This window comes from Oryzias latipes, chromosome 16 (genome assembly GCF_053564925.1).
Source record: "Oryzias latipes strain Hd-rR chromosome 16, Olatipes_Hd-rR_3.1".
In the NCBI taxonomy this organism is placed as follows: domain Eukaryota; kingdom Metazoa; phylum Chordata; class Actinopteri; order Beloniformes; family Adrianichthyidae; genus Oryzias; species Oryzias latipes.
Genome location: NC_136252.1, coordinates 33,913,513 through 33,938,070, shown reverse-complemented (window position 1 = coordinate 33,938,070; position 24,558 = coordinate 33,913,513). Strand labels below are relative to the sequence as shown.

General features: G+C 41.9%; 2 protein-coding genes across 6 annotated transcripts in view; one reads left to right on the top strand and one right to left on the bottom strand.

Annotated features, from left to right (window-relative positions):
* The window catches only part of plcl2 (phospholipase C like 2), a 52,097-nt gene extending 38,080 nt beyond the window's left edge, over positions 1 to 14,017 (top strand). The window contains exons 5-6 of the mRNA XM_023964739.2: positions 6,488 to 6,597; positions 9,726 to 14,017. Of these exons, the coding sequence (XP_023820507.1) occupies positions 6,488 to 6,597; positions 9,726 to 9,932 (317 nt within the window). The 3' untranslated portion in view covers positions 9,933 to 14,017. The remainder of the gene's footprint in view (positions 1 to 6,487; positions 6,598 to 9,725) is intronic.
* The window catches only part of rftn1b (raftlin, lipid raft linker 1b), a 263,821-nt gene that overhangs the window by 190,843 nt on the left and 48,420 nt on the right, over positions 1 to 24,558 (bottom strand). For 4 of the 5 annotated variants that reach the window (XM_023964740.2, XM_023964742.2, XM_078933636.1 and 1 more), the window contains one exon: positions 16,296 to 16,416. In XM_023964740.2, the coding sequence (XP_023820508.1) occupies positions 16,296 to 16,332 (37 nt within the window). In that variant the 5' untranslated portion in view covers positions 16,333 to 16,416. Of the gene's footprint in view, positions 1 to 16,295; positions 16,417 to 24,558 lie in introns of those variants that run through there. The other variant, XM_023964743.2, reaches the window with a different exon arrangement.

Here is a 24,558-nt window from a genome sequence, read left to right as displayed (position 1 = left end):
AACACCTCAATAGAAATGGAACAGCTAGAACAGACTCACAGTCCTTTCATCCAAACTGACAACAGAGTTTCCAACAGAAAACATGTTTTTTTCGTCTTTAGGAGAATAACCAGAAAAACTCAGAATACATTACATAATTATCTTATAGACACGTTCAGGTACGACTTCTCTACAATGCTAGCAGATTCACATGATGTCACATCGTTGATGAGATTTTTAAAATAGTCTTAATTTCAAACTCATATTTTCATTCAAATAGTCGACTAAGCTTAAAACAAAATCGTTTTATAGAAATTACTTCAGTAAACTGAACTTCAGTCTTGTTTTTATGAACAAAAAAAAATTGATACTTTTACATTGAAACCGAGAACTTTTATCATTACTTTGAAATCTTCTTTACTTCCAGGGACATTCAGTTTTAGTTTTTATACTTAAAATCCAACATTATTCTGTCTTTTAGAGCAATAATTACATTGTCTTCCATGCATTTTTTCTAAACTCTACTATATTTAGAAAGATTGTGAATTAGCAATCTCAGGTATCAAATATTCGTACTTGTTTTTTCCCAACAGATTGCAAAACGTCTGAGTATTCGGATACTCGTTACAGCCCTACAAGACACTTTAAACCTCCCTGCAAGAAAGGAAATGCGTCTCATATTTGATCCGATCACTTATCGGTAACAGCAGAAAGCACTGTTAAAGTCAAAACCCTCGGTCTCCCTGTGAAAGACTAACTGGTATCCAACCTCATTTACAGACCGAAGTGAGCCGAGCTTCCTGCAGGAAAATTAACTATTTTAAGCAAATTCACTCATTACTTAGCTTTAATGAAGGCATTCCTGATCGTACTCCCTGCTGGGTTAAAAAAAACTTTTCAGCCTGGAGATTCAAAAAAAGAAAAGAAAGAAGCCACTTAAGTGAAAGCAGCTCTCTGTAGCCCTCCTGTCCTCTCCTATTTACACGAGTCACAGCTGAGAAGAAGCAGAACACAGCCGGAGCTCCTTTCTGGACCATTTTACATTTTGACCAGTTTCCTTCACAACTCGGGGATTCTTTCAGGTTATTTTGGACTCCAAGAAGTCTTTCTCGGCAAAAAAAAAATCCAGAGTTCAGTCACAGCCTGAGGGGTTTTATGTCTCTGAAACTAATTTCAAACTGCCCAACTCACCGGGGAGCTCCCAAAAATATCTCAAAGCATCATCTGGAGTTTTTATTCCCTCAGGACTCGCAGCATGTCGCTCGATCCTAAACATGGTTGGAAAGTTTGAACCATTAATAGTTCACCAAAAAATAATCACAGCTGGATGAATTGTTCATTGTTTTTTCTTGTCCCGTTGCGAACTAACCAAACTCCAACTCGCACAGTATTGTGCCTTTTTGCCTGTAAATGAATTGTGTGCCTGGAAAACAAATCAAACGTACCATGGAAGCATGGAAGCAGAGAACTCACGATTAACGTGAGAGGATAGAGGGGCGTAAATCACATTAAACAGAGATGATAAGACACTAAAAAACCATGCAGACACAAAAATGATGAGTTCAAGTGCTGCCTGGTTCACAGCTTTAGCAGCATCAGCCCGCAGCTGCTTTTGAATGTGTGTTAATGCAGCAAAGAGCTGCCAAACAGCTGATGTCCTTCCAGCCTCCGAATCTTATGCCAGTATGCAGTAACGGGCTGTACCAGCCCACTGGATGCCCTTACGGCACACTAGACATTAGTAAGGTGTGCACCACACTCTGATTTCTTCATTTCTAACAGTCAGGCTGCAGAAAGGAGCGTGCACGCATCACGTGAACAGAACTAATGGGCTTCTTGCGCAGTCCACAGGATTTGGAGGGTTAAAAAAATGAAAAATCAGTGCGACTCCCCAAAAGTCAGGACTCTGTCTCTCCCTCTGGTCTCCAGCGGGAAATGACTCCAGAGTTTTAACCAGACTTCCTGGATGCTGCACACCTGACTCTCATTCACACATCAACCACAGCAGACTTAAGAACTGTACTGAGCCTCACTCAGTGCAAATAATAGTTTGTGCCATTCTGCCTTCCTTTCACATTGTTATATCTGGAGCTGATCTTCTGTTTCCTGACCCTGACTCGGTTTGCCTGCCGCCTGCGCCGACCCTCGCTTGGATTTTAATCACCCCGTCTCTCTTCTGATCTTATGCCCGTTATCAACTCCTGCCAGCCTGACCTTGATTTAGCTTTGTGGACGTTTAGCTGAGTTAATAAACCTGCTGCATTTGGATCCAGCCGTCTGCCTGTTCCTGTGACAGACCTGTGATGCGTCTCACCTACTTCACCGTTACGTTTTTGTATAAGTGTTCACTACGACCTGTTAAGACAGGGGTCGGCAACCTTTTTTACTCAAAGAGCCATTTGGGACCGCCCCTAATAAAAAAGAAAGCACTCGGAGCCACAACCCGTTTTTACATCATTATATATATTATGCATGTATATATTATTCAAAGGTGCTCATTACGTCGATCGCGATCGACCGGTCGATCTTCAATGACATGAGTGTAGATCGCGGGCCAGAAAAAAAAAAAAGAAGTACCGGTACTTCTTTAAAATCCACCAAAGTCCTCACTGAGAAGTACGGGACTTGATTGACATGTAGAAGCATACGTCGCTGCAAATGCACATTATGTTCTTTAAAGGATGATACCGCGGCCGCGTGTGGGCGGAGCTACTGGTTCTGGTCTGATCGCTGCATGGAGCGATGTGTTTATCAATGCATGGAAGACACTGAGAATGTGGAGAGATCAGGTTTATTATTTTGAAGAGTTCTACTTGGTAATCATGTTTCCATGTTTGAGTTCATAAAATCATCCCAGAGAAAGTCTCTGCTTCAACTCCTGCAGGGAAAGCTGCGTCTCAATCTGCGCGTGTTTGCATCTCTCTGACAGAGTTTGAAGCCAAAGCCCCTCCTCCGCCTCTCTACCTGCTTTTCCTCTCTACCTGTTCACCTGTTCACATCCTCTGTAGCTGGGATTTGTTTCCCCCGTGCTCCTCAGTGTGTTCTACACAGAGAGCACAAAATACGGTAGTCGGGTCGCTCCAGCGCAGCACAAGGATGAAAGAGCCGGACGCAGATTATAGCGGGGATAGAGCGGGTTAAGAAAATGAATGGAAGAAGGCGGCTCGCTGAAGAAATATTCAATATTGTACACATTTTATTATTAGTCAGAACTATCTTTTATTTAGAAAAATCTTTTATTTTATCAGTCCAGTACGAAAAAGAACATCAACAAAAGCTGTGCTGGGCGGTTTTTGGCTGGGTCTGGCGGTTTTCAGATGACTTTTCGGCTGGAAAACTGTGACTCTATCTCGCAACACTGGCGCAAACTCTCAGTCATCAGCGAGTTGGCCTCTGCCCCGCGGCACGTCAAGTTCCCGGCAGAAGATCGGAGTGTTTATTGAAGCCGCCCCGCGTGCCTCTCCCTGCTATCAGCTCTGCAGGTCTTGCCCGATAAATACGAGCTCATTACGAAGCTGTTTTTTTACGTGGCTCGCGATTCGTGCGGAGCCAGCAGCGCCTTTGAAATGCCATGAAAAATGAACAAACTAAAATAAAATGTAATTATTATGAAATACTCATTATTTTCCAAAGTCACAGGGAGCCACAACAGAAGGATGAAAGAGCCACATGTGGCTCCGGGGCCATGGGTTGCCGACCCCTGTGTTAAGATGAACATTTTTTCTCTACGCAAATTTAACGGGGGGCAGTGGTGAAAGCGGCTCAGTGCCTGGAAAAAATTCTGCGCCATTATTGGTTTCCTATTATCTGTTCTATCAGTGTTTGTGACCGCCTGAAACTGTGAACTGCCGTCCCTGCAGCTGCGCGCTCCCCTCTCCTGTCACACACGTGGATGCGTGTGTGAAACAGCGCAGGCGGCGTGCTGCACCCGCTGCCCGGATTGCGCAACACCAGGATCATCGGTGCCTTTAGATGACTCAGCTCATTCTAATAATGTCATTCTTTATGATGACGTGTCTTTATTTTCCAAAAATGTATTGTTTGTCTTTTCTGTCGTTTAGTTGCTGCACTTTATGACATCATATATAAACAATTCATCATTTATAAAAAAAAAATCAGCACAATGTTTTTTACTAGGCCTGCACAATATACCGCAAATTTATCGTTATCGCGACATCAAGCCATGCAATATGCATACCGCAAAAGACGGCTAAAATCGCAATAAATGGTTACCTTAAATGTGCTAAAACAATCTCATGGCAGCTTGAAATATTGAACAAATGAAATAAATCCCTTTATGCATTTAACCAATGTTAAATGCATATGTTTCTTCATATAACATGAATTGCAGGTGTGAGGTATAAAAGGGAGGAGAGCAATCGGAAGGACCCGTTTACATTGTTGATCAATCAGATGAGCCCTTTCATGTTTGATGTTTGCCTCCTACGTCGACGAGGGTCATTTGGAGTATAATTTTTAAACTGTTGCAGTGAAATGGAAATGATGTTTTTGGTTGTTTTGCTGTTTGTGTATATACCGCGAATTATATCGTTATCGCAATATTAATCACCAATATCGCATATCGCGAGTTTTCCTCATATCGTGCAGCCCTATTTTTTACCTATTTCTTCAGACTAAAAACGTTAAATATATTGGTGCTGCTGTGTTAATGTTTCAGATCAATTTATATTTAATGTTATTTATTGATTGAATTATTTTTCTCAACATCAAATGGTTCAGTTGGTCAAAATGTTTCTAGTTTAAGGACGGACAGATTTTTGTATTTCAGGCACTTTAAGCTGTTTTTCTGTTTTAGACTATAACAGGGTTTCTGTGTGGCTAAATAAAGCTAATATTTGTTGAAAGTGGATTTCTATTGCTGTTTTTCTTTTTTTAATGTTAAAAATACAATTTTAGGTATAAAGACACTTTTTTTAAAGAATACTTAACTAATATACTGTCACCGCGGCGAAAGTGTGTGTGTGGGGACGGGGTTGGGGGGGGGGGGGGGAACATTTTCTTTTTCCTAGGGGGGCATGGCAAAAAATCATTGAGAAGCACTGCACTAGGCCATGCAAATTTTATCAAGTTCAGTACTCCAGGTCAAGTTTGTAACTAAGAACTTAGTTACAGGATGGATAAAGATACTACTAATATAGCAGCAACACATTTTGAAGTATAAATTCAGAAAACAAACAGGATCTCATAGAAAACACAGAAACTGGATCTAAATATCTGATTATTTTTAGTCATGTGCGTAAACCATTCCCAGAGTGCCGCTGACAGTAAATATTAACCATCAAATCTGTTTCCTTGTGTTTCTGATGGTTGAATGAAACAGAACAACTGAGCTGACAGAACAAAATGATGACTCTTCTCTCCAGAATGATTCAGCAGGAGAACAATAGATGCAGATTATCAGTCCATCGCAGATTCTTTTCATGCTAGTTCCACTGTTCAGTATTAGGAAACTGTACTGTGAGTCCAGGCCTTATTTGACCCTTGTACTCTGGCCGTTTCAGATTGTTATCATGCAGCGTTTCTTCAAAAGGCAGCTTGCTGAGACAGAGAACTTCCCCCTTTCTTGCCTGTCAGACTCCATGCAGTGTTGCTAGGCAACCTGCAGTGCCAGTTAAATGAGTGTGAGAAAGAAAGAGGAAGCGGCGCACCTTCCTCAGCAGTCGTGCTTAGTGTGCACGGCCGCAGCTCTGGGTCTCTCTGAAACGTGCGCCGCCGCTGCCGTTGCATCAGGAGGCGGAGATAAATTGCGCGTAGGAATCCGGACCAGCGGTGTGGTGCCGAGAGTGGGCCAGCCGTTTGCCTTCAGCCGTACGCCACCAGTACTGCGATTTCACCTGAAGGGGTCTCCCCCTCTGGTGTGCTTGCTTGTGCGGTGCGCAGGTTTCCATAGCAACAGCTCTGGCAGCGGCCCAGACCTGCTGTGGGTGAGCGATCTGAGGGTTTCCGCTCTGGGATTTGTGCTCAGCCTGAGCTCTCAACAGTAAACAGCATCAGCCACAAAGACGGCAAAGGAGAGGCGAGGAGGCGAGGAAGCGCCTCGGTTTCTGCCGTGACGCTAATGCAGGGTGAAAGAGCCTCACGTCTGCCTGCCCACTCCCCGTCGCTCCTCGGCTCCTCTGGATCTCTCCTCCTCATCCTGCCTCAGCGCTTCCTTCAGCTCTACCCCTCGTTCCTCATTCGTGCTGTCAGCCACAATTTTGTTGGTCAACAATTTGCCCCTTTTCTGTGTCGTCTTGTCCCGTCACATCCTGTCAACACTTCAACGCGATAAGTTTCACCTTGAGAGGAAAATGCAGAATGAGTGCAGATGTCTGGAATCATTCCCGGTTAACGGAAAAGCTATTTCTGTGCTTAGAAAAAAAAAAAAAAGGATCAGAGATGCCAGGATGGCTCTGATGCCCGCCAGGGTCACAGATCACACGCTCCTGCCACCGAGCAGCTGCTCCTCTGCTCAGCACTGACCCTCACTGTTGCTCCTCTCCCACAGCCATGGAGTTTCACGAAAACCTGCACGACCTGGCCGTGAAGGAGGGCTTGAAGGGTCGAAAGCTGCACAAGGCGGAGGAGAGCTTCACGTGGAACATCACCATCCTAAAGGTGAGCAGTTGCCTAACAAAGCAGCCTCCGAGGCCTTCCTTCTGCTGCTCTCCTTGCCACATTTCCAGAAGGAAACTGATGTGTAACTTTGTAGATTTGTCACTCAGGCTTGTGCAAACAAAGGCTCTCTTGCATGAAGTTCAGCCTGATAAAAATGCTATCAGTAAGACATGAGGGATGCTTCACTCTGTATGAGGGGGAAGCAGATATGAGAAAATGTTCCATTTGTGGGTCTTTGATCATTTTTAGCAGCAAAGTCCTCATCCTCCTGAGTATGAGGACTCTGACGGGTTTTCAGTCTTTCATCCACACAGGTTCTGTGAGAAACATCCAATCTGCCATCTCATGCTTCTTATCCGATCACATCACTGTAGCGAGAAGCTAAACAAGCTAGCCACCTTAACTTGTTCTGCTTCTTTTCAAAGAATTCCAGAACCTTACACTGTCCTTCTAAAAAACAAAGGCGCCTGCTATGGCAGAGGTACTCACCCCAGAGTTCAGTCAGGTTGGGTCTGACTCCCCTAACTCACGGGCAAAGAAGGCAAACTACATCAGTTCCTAAGTTCTTGACATTTTTCCAGAAGAGGAGTAGAACCTGACAGGCAAAAATGCCTTTTTTTTAAAGAAACATCTTTCATACTCAGAGGTAGAGTTTTACGGAGGACATCAAAATGACACCAGAAGAAACACAAAAAAGTTTTAAAGTTGACCTCAAACACAGAAACAGTTGGAGAAGATCTGAGAAGCTGATTCGATCCATGAGCAGCTGAAAGCAGCTTGGTTCTGACTCGGTTCTAACAGCTAGCAGACAGGGTTTTGGGTTCCACACCAATATGTGATTTATTACCTTTAAAGTTAATTCTTAGAAAATTCTTTTTGAAAGAGTAAACAGGACACGGTTCCAAGAGTTCAGCCTGTGGGAGACGTGGACCCAGAGCTTCATAAAGCAGAGAGTCGTCTGCATAACTGTTGTACGGTGACCCAAAGGGACCGTGTACAGCAGGGGCGAGCAATTATTTTAACTCGCCGGCCACATTGGGTTCTAAAACTCGATAGGAGGGCCGGACCAGGAGCAGATGCGTGGAGTGAGAATGAAATAACGTGGAATGTAGATGAAAACATTTGAAATGAAAATTTTATTCTAAGACAAAATATTCTAGAATTTTTAGTTAAAAACTTTTGTTCCCATTTTAGATCTCTTTTTTATTGTGAAGCCCTTTGGTACCTTCAAGGAGTTGTAAAGTGCTATGAATAAAGTTTCATTCATTCATGATCCCTTTAACAAAATAAATAACATTATTTATGAAATAAAACAATGACTAAATAACAACATGATTTTCAAAGACAAAAATTCAGGAAAAATATACTGAAACATTAAAAAAAAAAAACACAAAAAAAACAAATAGTGGATCCTCTCCTGTCGTAATCCTAATAAAGACTTTGAGGGCTGCAGCTCGTCACGTCTCACAGTTTGCGCAGCTGCGCTGTGTCCTGTTTCTCATCCAGTAATTATGAAATAAAGCACATTTCCATGTCTTCTGCTTCAGCTACGTACATAACTGCGTTACCTTTTCACCAGTACAGAGTTCCCTCGTTTATTACAGGAGTTACTTTCTAAAATAACCGTGATCGGTGAAATCCACGGAGTCTGATTACAGACGTTTATGGCCGTAAAACTCCTCACTGTTCACTTTCTACACTTTTCTCAGACAGACGTGAACATTTTCACCCTTTTCTTTGGTTTAAATTCTCAACCCTTCATAGAAATTAGGTCCAGGATCTTAGAATGAAAAGAAAGATCTGATCGATCACAGATTTCTGATCTGAAGAGCTCCACGTTTCTGTACAGGAGACACGGAGGAGATTGATTGACAAGGTCTCCAGCCAATCAGGACACAGAACAGGGTGCTCCGTTTAAAAAAAGCAGCATAATCGCTCTAAAAGAATGAAACCAGGAAAGATGAACTGCGACGTAGAAAGGAAAGACTGTCTTCTGTTCTGTTTGACAGAGAATTTAGAGGGTTTCCGGTTGGAGCACAGACTGCACAGGGGGGGAAGAAAATGTCACGTCTTGATCGTATTGCCAGTAAAAAAAAACACAACCATGGGTCTCTGATATTGTTTAGTGGGCCGGACCAAACATGGAGGCGGGCCGGATAGAGCCTGTGGGCCGTAGTTTGCCCACCCCTGGTGTACAGGTTAGGGGACAAGGATTATATTTTTAGAACTTAGAGCTTCTTACACACATTCAAGTGCCCATTTCCTGACATTCTGCATTTTACTGACGCTGAATTAAACACATATTTCATCGTCACGACAACTGTCTTTTTCCAAAGCATTGTACACGTCACTCTGATCCATCAGGTCGCTATATTCGATTCTTTTGCTGTGACGTACAGACAAACTTTCACTCATTTTGCCTTAGATGTTTTGATGGAAGCTCCGCCCACCTGTTCCTACATGAGCCCACCCATAATCATTGTAAAGGTAAAATGATTGGCCTGGATTGTACAGCAAAACTAAATAAAATGGAAGTGATTGACATTTCAAAAGATGTACTGAAATGAAGCCATGAAATCTGTTTTTTTTTTTTTTAAATGGTACAGATAGTACCATGAATGTCGTACTGGTACAAACTAGGCACCAAGTTTTGGGAACCCCTTCCTAGCACAGGATGAAGGTCAAAGAACCCACTGTAGAATCAAAAATGAACCAACTTCAGAATCATTTAATTAGTATAATAAAGTTGTAAAAAAAACAGTTTTTACATTGAGATTATGTCAAATAAAGTCTTTTACAGGAAGATACAAAAATACAAGATTATACTGTTCACAAGTCTTATATCTAAAGTTCCTCTGAGGTCTTTTAAAATGAAGGGAGAGTCTCAGCATGTGAATCTAAAGTTGATCTTTTACTTTCTGATAATGAAACATGTAATGTTTGTGTCCGTGAAGGTTCTCATTCATCCAGATGGTGTTGTCTTGAAGCTGAGTCATAGTAACTGGACGCTCATCCAAGTGGCTTCATCTGTGAAGGAGGAAGTTGCTATGACTCAGCTTCAAGACATCAACAGTGACCTCTGCATGCGCTAGTCTGCACAACTGAGGGTTCTCCCACTCTTTCTTCAGGGTCAGGCAGATTTACTGAAGCATGCCAGGATTGAAGTCCAGGAGAACCTCAAGCAGATCCACTATGCTGCCCTCACCTCTAATCTGAGTAAAGGAGGGTCAGTGGGCGGTTCGTCCGGTTCCTCAGAGTCCAGAAGCAGACGCAGTCTGGAGGTCATCCCAGAAAAGGCCACGGCGGAGGAGGAGCTGACAGACGAGGACAGCTAGAGCCCAGCTCCTGACCTGCAGTCTGACCTTCCCTCCGCCTTCTGGGCTGTCAAAGCCCCTCGTCTTCACCCAGCTCTCATCACACTTCCAGTATTTTCCCACATTCCATCACTGCTGCGCAGCGCAGAACGTGAACTTCTCCCCCTCAAACTTCATGCTCATCAGTGAAATGTCACAACAGCCACACGCCCGGACAAGTTTGGAAAACTTTGGTTTCTGAGCTCCGAGATTGGAAAGAAGACCAGACGCGTGAAGGATTTTCACGCAGAACCTCCAAGACTCTCTCTCCATGGGTCCTGCTGCTCCACCGGCAGAGCCGACCAACTACCAGCTTCCAGACTGTTTGAGCCTTTGACCGACTGTTTTGACTTGTCCACTCAGAAGGAAACTAAAGCCTTGGGTTGTTGTAAGAAGTTCTGTAAAGCACAATTTTCTGGAGCTACGAATGTAAGAAAGCAGCAAAAACAAAAAATAAATCGCAGAAGAAAGCAAGAGTCAAGAGCTGTTTACAAACCTGGACTTTTCCTTGTTCTTGTCTGCCAAAATAAGTATACCGTCTGTGTATATATGGACCTTCCCATTACCTTTTTGTCTGACGAGTGCATCGTTTTATTGTAAACTTGGAAATATAAGATTTATTTTATAAAAGATGTATGAACTCCGAGTGTGAATGAGCAAAAGTGACTTTGTGTGTTGACATGTGCAGGAGGTTCGTCTCACACCGAGACGCACCAACACCAGACAGAATGTACAAGAGGAACCACGACTGGATGCCTTTTCTGATTTTGGGATATGAGCAAACCGTTGGTTTCTTTCGGAGTGCCACTGCTTCACTTTGTCTTTCAGTGACTGTTTTGTAAGGAAATGTGCTCAGGTCTGAGAAGATGGTTGAACAGCAGTGTTGGACACCAACTGAACAAACGGAAGACAAGCCCAGATTTATCCTCTCTTTTCCCACGTTTTAACTAAAGTCTTTGTTCAAATTAGGACCAAAGTTCCTTCTGGGTTTCATGACCAGACGCTGGAAGTTAAGGTCCCCTGTAAAAAAAACAGTTTATAAAAACATAAGGCACCAATGGTTTAGCAAAGCAAAATTATATTTTTATTCCTTTTTTGAGCATTAACGTTTCGATCACATACTAATTTATTGAGCTTTAAAAATTGCACGAGAAATCCCCCTTTAACAATATTTCTCTAATGTTTGGGTTGGTTTAGTTTCAGGAGAAACAGCTTTTGAGATTTTCAGATAATAACCTTTGATTGTGCTTCTTGAAATTTGAAATGCCATTTAGTCAGTAATAAATAAAAACATTGCAATAAATACGGTTTTAAAGTAGCTAAAGTTCACATAGCTCAACAGTTCTGGGTCTCACACTGCTCCTTAATGAACGTTTGATTAGGTTCATTATTTGGACTGCTGTAAGCATTTAACCAACAACTTCATATGTTGGAGCATTTCAATTTTTCGGTTTTTATCGGAAAGTGTCATCATTGGAAATGGTTTATTTTAAGCAAACATAATACAAAAACAAGACAAACATTATTAATCTCATATCTACACAAAGATATATCAGTCATAGGATAACTGGTCATAAATATGCATTCGTCCACATTCATTAGTAAATCATTCTACTACTCTTAATCAGAAATAAACAACTTTTTGCATTTAGTTCATGACACAATGAAACTATTAAATGTTAGGGCTGCACGATATGAGTACAACTCGCGATTTGCGATATCAGTGATCAATATTGCGATGACGATATAACTTGCGATACATTAACAAATAGGAAACTAACTAAAAAATAAAAACTAACTAAAAAGATTATTTCCATTTCATTGCAACAGTTTAATTTAAATAAGAGTCAACATAAAAACTGATACTCCTGATGACCCTCGTCTACAAAGGCGAACATCTAACATAAAAAGGCTCCCTCTGATAGGTCAAATGCATAAACGGATTTATTTGATTCATTCAATACTTCAAGCTGCCAAAAGTTTGTTTCAGCACATTTAAGGGAACCATTTCTTGCAATTTCCGCCGTCTTTTGTGATATGCATATTGCACAGCTTGATATTGCAATGACCATAAATTTGCGATATATTGGGCAGGCCTAATTAAGATTTTCAAAAATCCTACTGATCATCACGAATCGTTCATTTTCAATTGATGTTCAGAGTTTATGCTTTTTAAAGGCAAGTCAACCTGTTTCAGCATGATGCTGCTATGAAAGCAGTTTAAAAATCCTTCCACTCAATCTTAGTTTACACTTGAAATAATAAACATAAAAAACCTCAAGTATAATCGGGAAAAGTATGAAAATGACACTAAACAAATGCTAAAATAAATCTGAGAAACCTCTGATGAAGGCAGCAATTACAATGGACAACACTTAACACACAAATTAAAATGGCTTTAATAAAAGAAGTATACTAAAAAGGATCATTGAAATGCTGTAGCGATCCAAAGAAAAATACTTCATCAGAAAAATACAGCAGGAAAAGTCCTAAATATGTATAGAAACTTATAATCTCAAAGTAGTCCAATGAAATTGAAAATAGCCCAAAATTCTACATAAAAAAAAGAAAAAATCCAAAGAATTCAATTGAGCACTACAAAAATTGTCTGAAAATTCAAAGACAAGTTATCCTAATAATGGTTAAAACTGCTAAATACACTGTAGAAAGTGTTTGGTAACCTAAAGAGAGATGCAAGTGCTTCACAATTATGATGGTCAATAATATATTAAAATCAAATCAAAAAAACTCCAGAAAATGATGAAGAATGCTAAAATGTCACCGTTCCTGAAATGCGATCTCGTTCCTGTTTGACCTGTAACCTGAAAACTGTGGAACTGCTAGGCTACAAAGTTTCTGTAACGTCTTCAGCCATCCTGCTGCTTACAGCCCCTCTCCGATCATCTTTTGATCCATTTCCAAATCGTTCCCAGTGCTCTTTTAATTTTGATAATGCCGCTTTTAGCCAAAATCTAAAGAACCCGTGTCATTTTCTAGGACATCGTTTCTGCAGAGCGGCAGGATTTTGTTAGAAATTCGCCTCCGAGTTGTGGGCAGGACGCTTGGCATGGTGTAAACCCACCCACACTTCCCATCATCCCTTTGTTTAAACTCTCTCCTGCTAGCTTACTGTCCCCTCACACCCCCAACATGACATTAGCGGTGCAACAAAAATGGTGAGGGATTTTGGAACCTTGCAGCAGTGTAGTCGTCTACAAGTGGATGCATCAGCATGGAGCGGAGCGGGGAGCCTGTGGCTTGCCGATTGTAGCAGCTGCATCACTGCTACAATGTTTCTCTAAAGGGATTTCTTCATCCGTTCCTGATTCCCAACGCTTTCAATAAAAAAATACTCTGAAATGTAATTTTTAGCTTACTTTTCATCATATGTGTCCTCCATCATCCTGAAAATGTCCCGTTAAAATCATCATCATTTTCATTGCAGTGGGTCTTTAAACAAGAGTGTCTGAGCCAAGAGCGACATCGTACTAAAGTTATTATGTGAGAAAAAAAACTCAAAATTTTAATAGGTAAACACGGCACTTTCTGCAGTTCATCACAAGTCTCAATGATGATAAAAAAATAATCGTACTGCCTTAAAAATCTTTTCCTCATTTCTCAAAGCTCCCTAAAGTATAAACATTCAAGTTTACCCGTTGAACTTAGGCGCTGATGTATTTGTGTTGAAACAGATTTATTGATTACATGGCATTCCCAAACGGTGCTGTGTTTTTACTAAAACTCCACATCAGCACATTTTTCACAGAGTGGGCCTGACTGAAGAGCGGATGAGAGGATCGTCTGACGGCAGATGTGATTATGACACAGACCTCAGCGGCTCTCCCTCTTCACCCTGAATGTCGGCTATGTTTGAGGTGACTTCCTCCTCCAGAACCTTCAGTGCTGTGCTTTTTGTTTTTGTGTGTGTTTTTCATTTTGCTCATTTCCTGTAACAAGCGCAAGAATGTCAGTGCTTTACCAGTGGACGTGTCAAGTGTTGTTGGCAAACAGGAGAATTTCAGTTGTTCTTTCATCCATCAAATAAAATCGATCTCAAATTTTACAAAGTGGAAAGACTCTTCTTTTGAAATCTTTTAAAATCACGTTTGGCTCCCTGTGTGTTTCAGGATTGATTTTAAAATTATTTTAATTGTTTATAAATGTTTTTATGGTCTTGGGCCTTCTTATTTAAATGACATTATGATATTAGTATCTCATCATGATTTTAGCCCCAGTGTTTCTTGTGGGGATCTTTTCCTCCAGGGCTTGCCGGCTTGGTCGGCGGTTGTTGCTGCAGTTCTTGCCCCTCCTGGGGCAGCTGGGGTCTAACTTTGCAGCTTCATGGCTGTGAAGTGGACCCCAGTGTTGTCCCAGTCTGGGTGGGCGCTGTGGCGATGCTTCCGTGGCAGAGCTGGCTCCTGGTCTGAAAGGATTCCCAAATACCGTTTCCTCACAGCTGAGCCAAGCCATACTTTGTGTGTTTGTTAGCTTATTTATTTATTTAAAGTTACATTGTCATTATTCTTTGTACATGGGGGCCATGGGTCATGTGTTTTAACGGAGGGGAGTGGGATAAGTGAAGGGTGGGTTGGGCTTTTACCCAAATATTGTGTGTTTTCTGTTTTTAATGTTAAAGCGCTTCGAGCTGCGCAAATGCATGAGAAGCGCTATTTCATAAATAAAGTTTGATTTGATTCAGCAGCACATTTTGGCGATATTCATGGGGAATTTGATTCTACCGATGGTGAGTTTAGATAAAACATCACGAACGACATCAACAGTGAAACAGGAAGTCTACAACTGAACGACAAACAAAAACGACTAATGCCATAACGCTGACTTTGAATCAGAGAATGATATGCTTACTATAAAACCTCAAAACCACTGACAAAAACATGCAGTAATGCTAAAGAATTCTAACACGCTGATTGACATGGTGGTTTGTGAATTCAACGGTCAGTTGTGGTAGTTCAAAGAGCGTCCATTAGCTCTCGCCAGCAGGAGCTCTGGTGTTGAAGGGTTAAATGTCTTTGATGTCATTTTGGAGAAGGCAATCCTTTTGGTAAACCTTTTTTAAGAGAGAAAAAACTAAAGAAAACTACAGAATAAATGCTAATCTGTAGTGATCACTTGAGAGATTTAGGTATCAAACATTTTTAATGAGTAAAACTAAAAAAGTATGAATATGGAAGCTTCACCCCCTAAGTAGCAATTTCTCTTCAATATTGGCAATTGATGCGAGCAGGTTTTTTTCATCTGCACATAATTAACGTCTCTTTTTACTGATTAGTTCAGATAAGGTCTTCTCACAGCAACACGTCAATTTTTTCCATCAGCTCCCATCACGTCACATCGACACCGTCAAAAAGAGATTTCCCTCCATTTCCTTTCTGTTACTCTGGTTTTCACTGCAGGAGTCAGCATCCCGCTCTCTCAGGTTTTCTGTGCAGTAGGGATTGTTCATACAGACGACATGTTGATGACATGCATGAACGGGGTTTTTGGGGACATGGACGCCTGCCGCGCATCAGTATTGATTAGCTCCCTGCGTGATGAGCGGAGCAGAAAGAGCCCGGGGAAAAAAGCTGCAGCTGGCTCCGGACTGACCTCCACCAGCAAGAACGTGCTCCGACATGTGCAGAGTGTGATACTGCACAGCGTATCAGAGTCAAGTAAGGTTGCACTGGATCCCTGTTAGACTCTAATTCGACCTGGCATCGGGAACATTTCTGTTGTTGGAAGCTAGAATGCTCTCTTTCTGAAATACTCGGACATTTCCAGAGTTAAAGTCGACGATCGGCCTCCTTATCTACAGTTGAAAGCCCATCTGTTGCGTCACTTGCAGATAAGATCTGCAAACACATCTAATGCGCTCTGAAAAAAGAAAAAAGCTTTTGGACAGGACCTTACATGTCACTGACTGTTTATACAGCCAAGTGGGTTTTATTGGGCCATAAAGTAGCTCTAAACAGCAGCACCCAGTTCACCAGTTCTTGGTTTTCAAAGCAAAGCAGACAACAATTCAACGCCGGGGTCTTATCATCGCCATCACCGTGCAGGGAGGGAAACAAGGAGTCCAAGGTACAAGTGGTGCAAGTGTAAAAGTCTAAACGTATAAACGCACACGTTCTTAATGCTTTCAAACATACCTGCGCATATTAACTGATGCCTTTTGGTGATTCTTTAGTAAAAGAGCAGTGCCTAAAGGTGAGTTTCTATTTCGTTCGTCTTTCCAAAGAGACTTGTCGCTGCTACATTTCTTTCTGTGCTGGAATACTGCCCCCGCCCAGGTTCACACCTCTTTGCATTTCATTACCATCTGTGGTGCACGGACACTGTACTCACGAGGTTGGATGCATTGGCAGCTCCTTGGCTCACACATCGGAGGAGATTTGGTGGACTCCTCAGCGGAGGCCGAACTGACCTGAGGCTCTCCGCTCCCCGGACGTTTACTCGTCTTCTGTCCCTAATGTCAGCACAGAGAAAGGAAAGACGGCTTTTTAGGGACTAGAATTCTCTCCTAGGCACAATTCAACAACCGCATCTCACAACTCTGTCTGGATTTGATGCTATGACCTGGAACATGTTGCTGTTTTAAAATGTTTTTATTGGTTTAGGTGTAAGTTTGGGATTATGTTGTATTCAGCACACTTTGGCTTACCCCTTAAAAATATAACTGATCATTTATTTATTTATTGTCAAAGCCTTCCCAGTGGTCTTTTAATTATGATCATGCCCTTTTTGGCCAAAACCAAAATACCTCCATTGTTTTCTAGGACATAATGTCAGCAGAGCGCCAGTAGTTCATTAGAAATTTGCCTCGGAGTTGTGGGCAGGACTGTGTGCGCGGGGTAAGTCCACCCCTATTTCCCGTTATTTATCCGTTTACACTTTCTCCCACTGGCTTACAGACCCCCACACCCCCAACCTAACATTACCAGAGCAACAAAAATGGCAGCAATATCGTAGCTATCCAGCCTTACAGTTTAGATCCAGATTCCAGCTTAGACGAGGAAAACAAAGAAGTTCATGGATCTAAGGATCTATAGGTGGATGCATCAGAATGGAGCTGAGAGGGGAGGCTTGTCGTCTGCTGCTCAGTCACACGATTTGAATAAAGAAATACTCAAAAATGCAAGTTTGAGCTCAATTTTCTTTATAAATTTCCTCCATCAGTAAAATGCCACCACAAGATGTTAAAACACCAAAAACATGATTTTTTTAAACCGGATGGTTTAGTTTCTTTGTTTACATTGTTCTGACTACCATAACTCTTCAATCGTTAACACTATTAACGTAACTCCAGCTTATTGTAGAAGCTAGTGCGTACGCAATCGACACCAATCAGCTGATTCTGTGGCATGGAAAAGGGGCTTTACACACTCGCAACACATTTCTAACGTACAATGCTCCACATGGGTTGGTAAAGTGTTGAGTAACGATGCAAAGCCTGAAATGAAACATCAGAATTCATGATCACGTCAACGGTCATGTGAAGTGCGTGTGTTATTTTGTCGTTTCTGCAGATGTTTCCAGTGTTTAAGGGTTAAACATATCAAACAATCCACCGTCATTCACAGAATGGCAGGTTTTAAATTTAAAGGATCAGTTTTGAGCTTTTTCTGCAGCAAAATGAGGAGTTGAATGAGTTTGGTCCTGAGTGTTTGCTGCAGCAGGGAAGAGATGCTGTGCAGGAAATGTTTGAACAAAGGCAAAGCTGTGATGACCTGGGGAGGCCGCTGCCGCCGCACGGAGATGAAGCCAGCTCGGTCAGCTCCTATAGATCCCATCCCATGTTAAGGAAAGGTCAGCCAAAACATCGACCCGTTCCTCCCCCTCCTTTACCCCGAGCTGCCTTCTTCCTCCTTACTTGATCCCCCAAAGGTTATTGATCTGTGATCGGCTGTGAAATGACTTGTAAGGCAAAGCCATCCATAAGGGAAAAATGGGATACTTGTGCTACTGTTTGAAGAAAGAGTACAAACCTCTGAAACACCCCTTTAAAAAAAGAAATCGACACTTCTACATGCAAGAATTCTTGGAAATGTGCATCATGATGTGTTGCGTTTTATTTCTCCAAATTAAATCACTTATAGTCTTTATTTTCCAGCAATCTACACCACCTTCCTACAAAAAAATTGCATATTTAAACTGCTTGTGTTTCAGCCTATTGCTAATAACAGCCCAATGAAATCCCAAATGACCCACAATCAAGTGTTCACATAAGCAGAGCAAAAACCAACATTACGTCTGTTTAATGAGTTCACGTCCCTTTGACTTTGAAAGGTGTGACTTCCAATGAGCCCGGCCGCCACAGTAGAAGTTCATACACTTCCTGTCCCAGTAAAAAAGCAGCAAAGCAGCAGGTAAATCCTCATGTTTGCATATTTTCTTTTGCAGACTGTGTTGAGTACAAATGAAAACATCCTGAGCTTTCACTGCCTACAGTGATTTCTATGGCTTCATGCATGTTCAGTCATTTGTGTGCTGCTGTGTTTTCCATCACAGCGGTCAATGTGACCCCTGCGTTTGGCATCAAGGTAACCTGGGAAACTAGTAATCCTTACAGCAAGTTAACGCTGTGTGGTGGAAAAAGTGTTGCTGCAGTTGACGAAGTTTCTCCTCTCTTGCAAATGTAATTTTTCAAGATCTTTTACAGAACCAATTCAAAATTCACATCAAAGGGAAGGTTCTGTTTTTGTGATCGTTTCTTAAATGAAAAGGGGAAATATTTGAAAGATTATTAGTTCACAGAAAAGTGTTTAGGAATCGTTTAATGAGAAAATCAAACCCGGCTGCAGCACAGCATCTCTGTGATTAGAGCATTTCAAACCCTCATTCATCTCATCAAATCGGAGCATTGATTTTAATGGACGTCTGTCCCCATCGCCAGGTCAGGCTTTTGCAGCCCCGCGGACAAAACGGGTTCACAAAACGGATGGACGGCCTGTTCCTGTGCTTCTTTGACTGTCAAAAGTCCTGCACTGCAACAGGAAGTTACAGTATCGACTTTAAAGCATCCGTTTCCTCCGTAACGAGGTGGAGAAATGGCAGAGGCTCCTCCCACACGCGGCGAGAGCTTTGGGCTAACACACTTTTGGACAAACTTCAAGCAGCAACTTTGACAATTGTTCAAACAAAGACGTGAATTTGACACGCAGATTGTGGTCGGTTTGAATGGACGGATGTTTTTAAATGATGGGGGGGTTGATACGTGGTACACGGACGGGCGTGCTGCACCGTGGCTAGTGATAAAAATAATAGATATACACATTTCTGAACAAGTTAGAGATTAACTTTATTAATTGCACCTTGCATTTGAAACATCTAAAATCCTAATTCCCATTCTTTTTATATTTTATTCAAAAATAAAAATTTCATTAAAAATATTTTTGAAAACCTGATTTTTAAAAAAGGCCTTTTCTAGTTAGGAATTAACTCAATATTCACACATGAAAACACAATTGTTTTCTTGTTATTAGCATTTTTCTTGGCTGAAAAACATAAATCTAAAATACATAGAAATAAAACAATCTTGATGCAAGTCTCACCTCTGAGACAACATCTGAACCAGATCTAGAATGTAATATATACAGGAGAACTGATGCTCAGAGACTGAAATGAAGGCAGGATTTAGACATTGTCACGGGTTTTTGTGGGTTTTTGCTGATAAGCTGCAGGTTTACATCACAGCATTTTTTTTTCTAGAAAAGGAAAAGTCCAACATGATGACTCAGGTATGCAGACAGTTCATTAGCAAATTACATATGCATTATTAATGTACATATCAGATGAGGGCCTAAAACCAAACACCTCCAGCGATAATTAAATCCCGTACAATAAAGGAAAGTTACTGTAATTAAGTAAGTTGTCTTTCTGCTGCCTCCTCCTAATCCTCTCCTCTGCATTCATTCCTCTTTGGACAGGCTTATTGTCAGACTAGTTAGTATTCAGAGATTATTTAACTTAATGTTAGTTTGTTTAAATTAAACTTAATAACTATTTCTTTTAAAAGGCTGCTAGAAGTTGAAGCTGGGGTAACTATGGTACACTGGGGTTCTGTCCTCTTTCCTTTTTTACTTCTACCCTTCCTCTCCTCTATTCTTGATCATAATTTATCATTTAGTTCTCCATGCCTCTGTTTGGTACAGTGCGATTCATGTATTGTCCCTCTTTTCCTCTCCCCTCCTGGGGAGTGGGAGTGCTTCCAGACTCCAGTTGGCTCATCCGTGCTCCAGTTCCTGACCGTTTACCTCGCCTTTGCTCCTGCTCCTACACCTGGCTGTGGATCCTGCCTCTGGCTCATCTCTGGCTCGTCTCTGCTCTGTACCTGACCGAGTACCTCGTCTCTGCTCCTGCTCCTACACCTGGCTGTGGTTCCCGTCTCCGGCTCGACTCGCGCCTTTGACTGTCCCGATAACCACGGCTGGATGAAGCTCGTCTGCTGGACTTTTATATATGTAGTTGTAGATTTAGATAAGTTAATTCTTCTCTAAGATTTCTGGTAAATCGCCTGTCCGTCCTGGGGGAGGATCCCTCCTTCATGTGGGCACCCCTGAGGTTTCTTCGTTTTTTCCGGAATCCGGTTTTTTTGGGAGTTTTTCCTTACCGCGAAGGGGGGTCTAAGGGCAGGGATGCCAGTATAGCTTAGTCAGTTTGTTAGTTCATTTTAGTATTTTTCTATTGAACTCTTTGTATTCGTGATCCTTTTGATTTCATGTTTTACTTCGAAGCCCATCGAGACGACTGTTGTTGTGATTTTGGGCAATACAAATAAAATTGAATTGAATTGAATTGCATCCTCGAATGTCCTCTTTGGTCTTCCTCTTTCCTGGTATCATCATTATCACTGTTCCTCCTCTCAATGGGCCCAAAACATCTCAGTCTGCCTCCCTGCCTGTATCCCCAAAACATCTAGCGTGAGCGGTTCCCCTGATGGAGTCACTCCTAGTCTTCTCGATGCTCAACATCTTCATCTCTGCTCCCTCCGGCTGGACCACATGGATCGCTATGAGGGCCCCCTGTGCGGGGGTGACTCTTGAATCTTTGGTTTTTAACAGAGTTAGCATTAGGGTTTCTATTATCTAAATTATCTAAAACAAATATTACATTAATTTGTCATTGTGACATTTGTATTTAAAAAAATATTGATGTCTTGTTATAAATCACAAACAAAACATTTACGCAATTTGCAGCTCGAGTTATTCCTGATCGATTATAATTAGTTACCATGAATATTTATGCATTTACTTTCAGGATTTGTATTTTGTGGTAAGGGTGAGGGAAAAACACTCAGGACTCATTTTAGGACCCAGAGATCGGAGTTCTTTGGGAAGAAAGAAAAAAAAGCTATTCGCCCTGTTAGGTATGAAGATGTTTAATAGAAGAAGACAGCAGGACTCTGTTTTACAGCATGCTGGCTGCCTTTTATGTCCGTACACAAAGAGCTGGGTTCAGACACTGAACCGGATGAGGTCGCTTGTGGAACGATCAAATCAGGGATGAATATTTATCAACAATGTTTTATTGTTCTGAGCTTCGCCGCGGTTCTTCTGCCAGATCAACAGACGTTTATCCAAGTTAGGCCATGGCCATTCCGACACAGAGAGGCGCACATAAAATAATGTTATATGTTTAATGTGCATATGCAGAAGTATGCTGGAAAGTAAACCTTCAGCCACGTCTTGTTTTTGTCATGTGGAGACGGATCGTTTATCCATCCTCTCATTTACAACGGCCTTTTGAACGTAGGCGTGTCCTAGAAAAAGTAACCCTGTTCATGAAACTAACTAACTAAATAACTCGTAGTGCCTTGGTCACATGCAGCTGTATGGGGGTTGACCCGTAAGAGTGCTGTGGGTTTTTGGGTTGTCCGGTATGTGGATCGTCATTTAAAGGAGCGGCTACATCTTAAGAGCAGAGCAGATGAGTCTCGCAGTTCCCCTGAGGCTCATACGGCCACCGCAAGGGGCGTCATTAAAATGTAACGTACCACTGTCGTGCTTGTGTTATGAAATAAGGCAAATAAAGCACTTCTGACGCACAGGTGATGCTGTTGTACGGTTTCCTTACGCCATACTTTAGTTGTTAGTGAGGTGTGAGTACTGGCTCCTTCCTGACCGTGCACAAATGCTCCACATGCGTGGGGTGTAGACGTGATGCTTAAGTGCCTGTAGGATGCCGATAGGACGACCACACAAACTACACTCTGACTGTCCTATTTCCTCACGTCTAACAATCAGGGTGCAGCAAGGAGTGCACACGGGGGGGGGGGGGGGGGGGGGGGGGGTGTTGAAAAAATGAAAAATCGATATGACATGACGACGTCACACCTACTTCTTCCTTACGTGTTGTATAAGTGTTCACTAAGACCTGTCACCCGCAGCATGCCGGTAGAAAGATGTGCACGAGTATTTCCACTGAGTGGTCCACGACCTTGATATTTTGTGTGAGACCCCTGCGTGGCCCGTACAGATTTGACATTTTTTCCCGCCGCAGACAAGCTGTTTCCGCCCGTACGGATGGTTGGGGTTCTGGCATTAGGAGGAAACTTAAGGGTCTCAAGGTCTTCACTATTGAGAAGATTATGTCTTGAAATTGTAGATAAAGTGTAGAAAAAATGGTTCTCACGGACAAGTAGCAGGATAAGGTACACATATTTAAGATAACATTAAGAAAGGAGAAGTGTAGACACAGCTAAAAATGATCAAAACTATATGTGAATGTCTATTTATTTAAATCATCACGGAATCTTTAGAACATGTTGTGTTCTTGAAGCATTTGATGTAATGGTGTGAAGAGGATTACCAGGCCTGTGCAGAATTTGTATTAATGTCCCGAACAGAAAAGCTGATTTGCTGTTCTCTTCTTCTTCCTGTGAAAATGAAAAGGCTGAGCAGGCGTGATTTTCAGGAAGGAAGTGCAGCGAAATGCCCCGCATTTGGGAACCGTGTCAGCCTGCAGCCCACACCATTTCTCCGTCTGGAGGGTGGCACAATGAAGCCTTGTTTTCTCCACCCAGCGCTGTGGCTCTGGTTGGACTGAAGCCACAAGTGTCAGGGTGTCGCTTCCTCACACCGGCTGTCCAGGCAAATTCTGGCTATACCCGCCACAAAGCCCCGTCTTTCTATTCGCACAAAGCTCGGAATACAGGCAGCGACAGTCGCTGGTTCAGTGCTGCTCAGAGGCACACTGGCCAGAGCAGCTGAAGTTGGGGTCACGACACAGCAGCAGTAACTGTGAAGGAATGACATCCATCTGTAACCAAAGAGGAATAAGGCATTAAAAAATTTTTTTTTTCCCCCCTTTGATTTGATTAGAGGCCGGAGAGCCAATCAACGCTGGGATACACGATAACAGAATAGTCAAAGCATCTGGTTCCTGTCATTGATATGATCCATTGTTCAAGAATCAGAGGGGGGTGGGGGGTAGAACACAATATGCATTTGTTAAGAGGAGAAAAAAGGAAGTCCACTGGACAGTGTTAGCAAACAGACATAAGCTGTACGTATGGGCGAATGCATGGATGTAGGTTTGGGTCAATTCCACTTTTGAACTACAGGGTAAGCAGGGTTTCTGGTAAATGGTTTTGTCCAAGACAAGCTCTGACTAATAGAAAAAACAAAACAATAAATAGCAAAAAAGAAGAGAAAACTCTGAAAGTGTATGGCATTCAATAATAAAATAGAGGGTGTTTTTCCTTCAGGTTTTTAGTTTGTGTGTTTTTCGTTGTAACTTTCTTACTACAAAAACAGAGAACTCCTAAAAGGCTGGACTCTAACCTCATCTGCTCATGAAAACTATAAGACGAACTGGGATTAAAAGTAAAAAGCCAAAAAGTGTCCGTGTCATGGACACGATTTGGTTTGTTTTTGTTTACTCGAGATAATAATTGAAGTGGTCATTTTTAGGTTCTTTGAGATTATTTTTAATGATTTGTTTTTCCCCCCAAAATCTTTTTAGTATATCTTTTTTTCTTTGAGATTATCTCTTTCAGGACTATAACAGATGTAGTCCAAAAGCGAGAAAACAACGCGATGTCTACAACTTAAATGACTCAAACACTGTTTGTCTGGGGTATTTTGGTGCACTTTATTGACGGTCCCTGCCTGCCTTGACGTTGATGGTTAAAATCACGGCAAACCTCAAAGCTTAGAACATACTTTTTTTGGTTTTTAAACTCATTTTCTGCATCACAACAGACACAAATAAACAGTTCATTCTGGTCAATAGAACCAGTACTTCCCCAACGTTTTGCTCTGTAATGTTAAGTAGGAAGATCCGAACAGACGTGACGAGCACAGAAACCAAACGGATCGTGTTCAAGACACGGACACTTTGTGGCTTTTCAATTTTTAATTGCAGCTCATCTTATAGTTTTAAAGAGCGGATGACGTTAGAGCCCAGCCTCTTTGGAGTTCTTCAAAAACATTGGAACGAAAAACAAGATAAAAATTACAGCAAAAAACACAATTTTTTTCTTGAATTGAAAGCAACACGCTTCTGCGGAAAACTACTCCAAATATCTGAAGGAAATTCAATAGTTAAATTCAAAGTCAGCCTTCAACTGTTCCCGAATGTAACCAATGTGAACAGGACACATTTGATT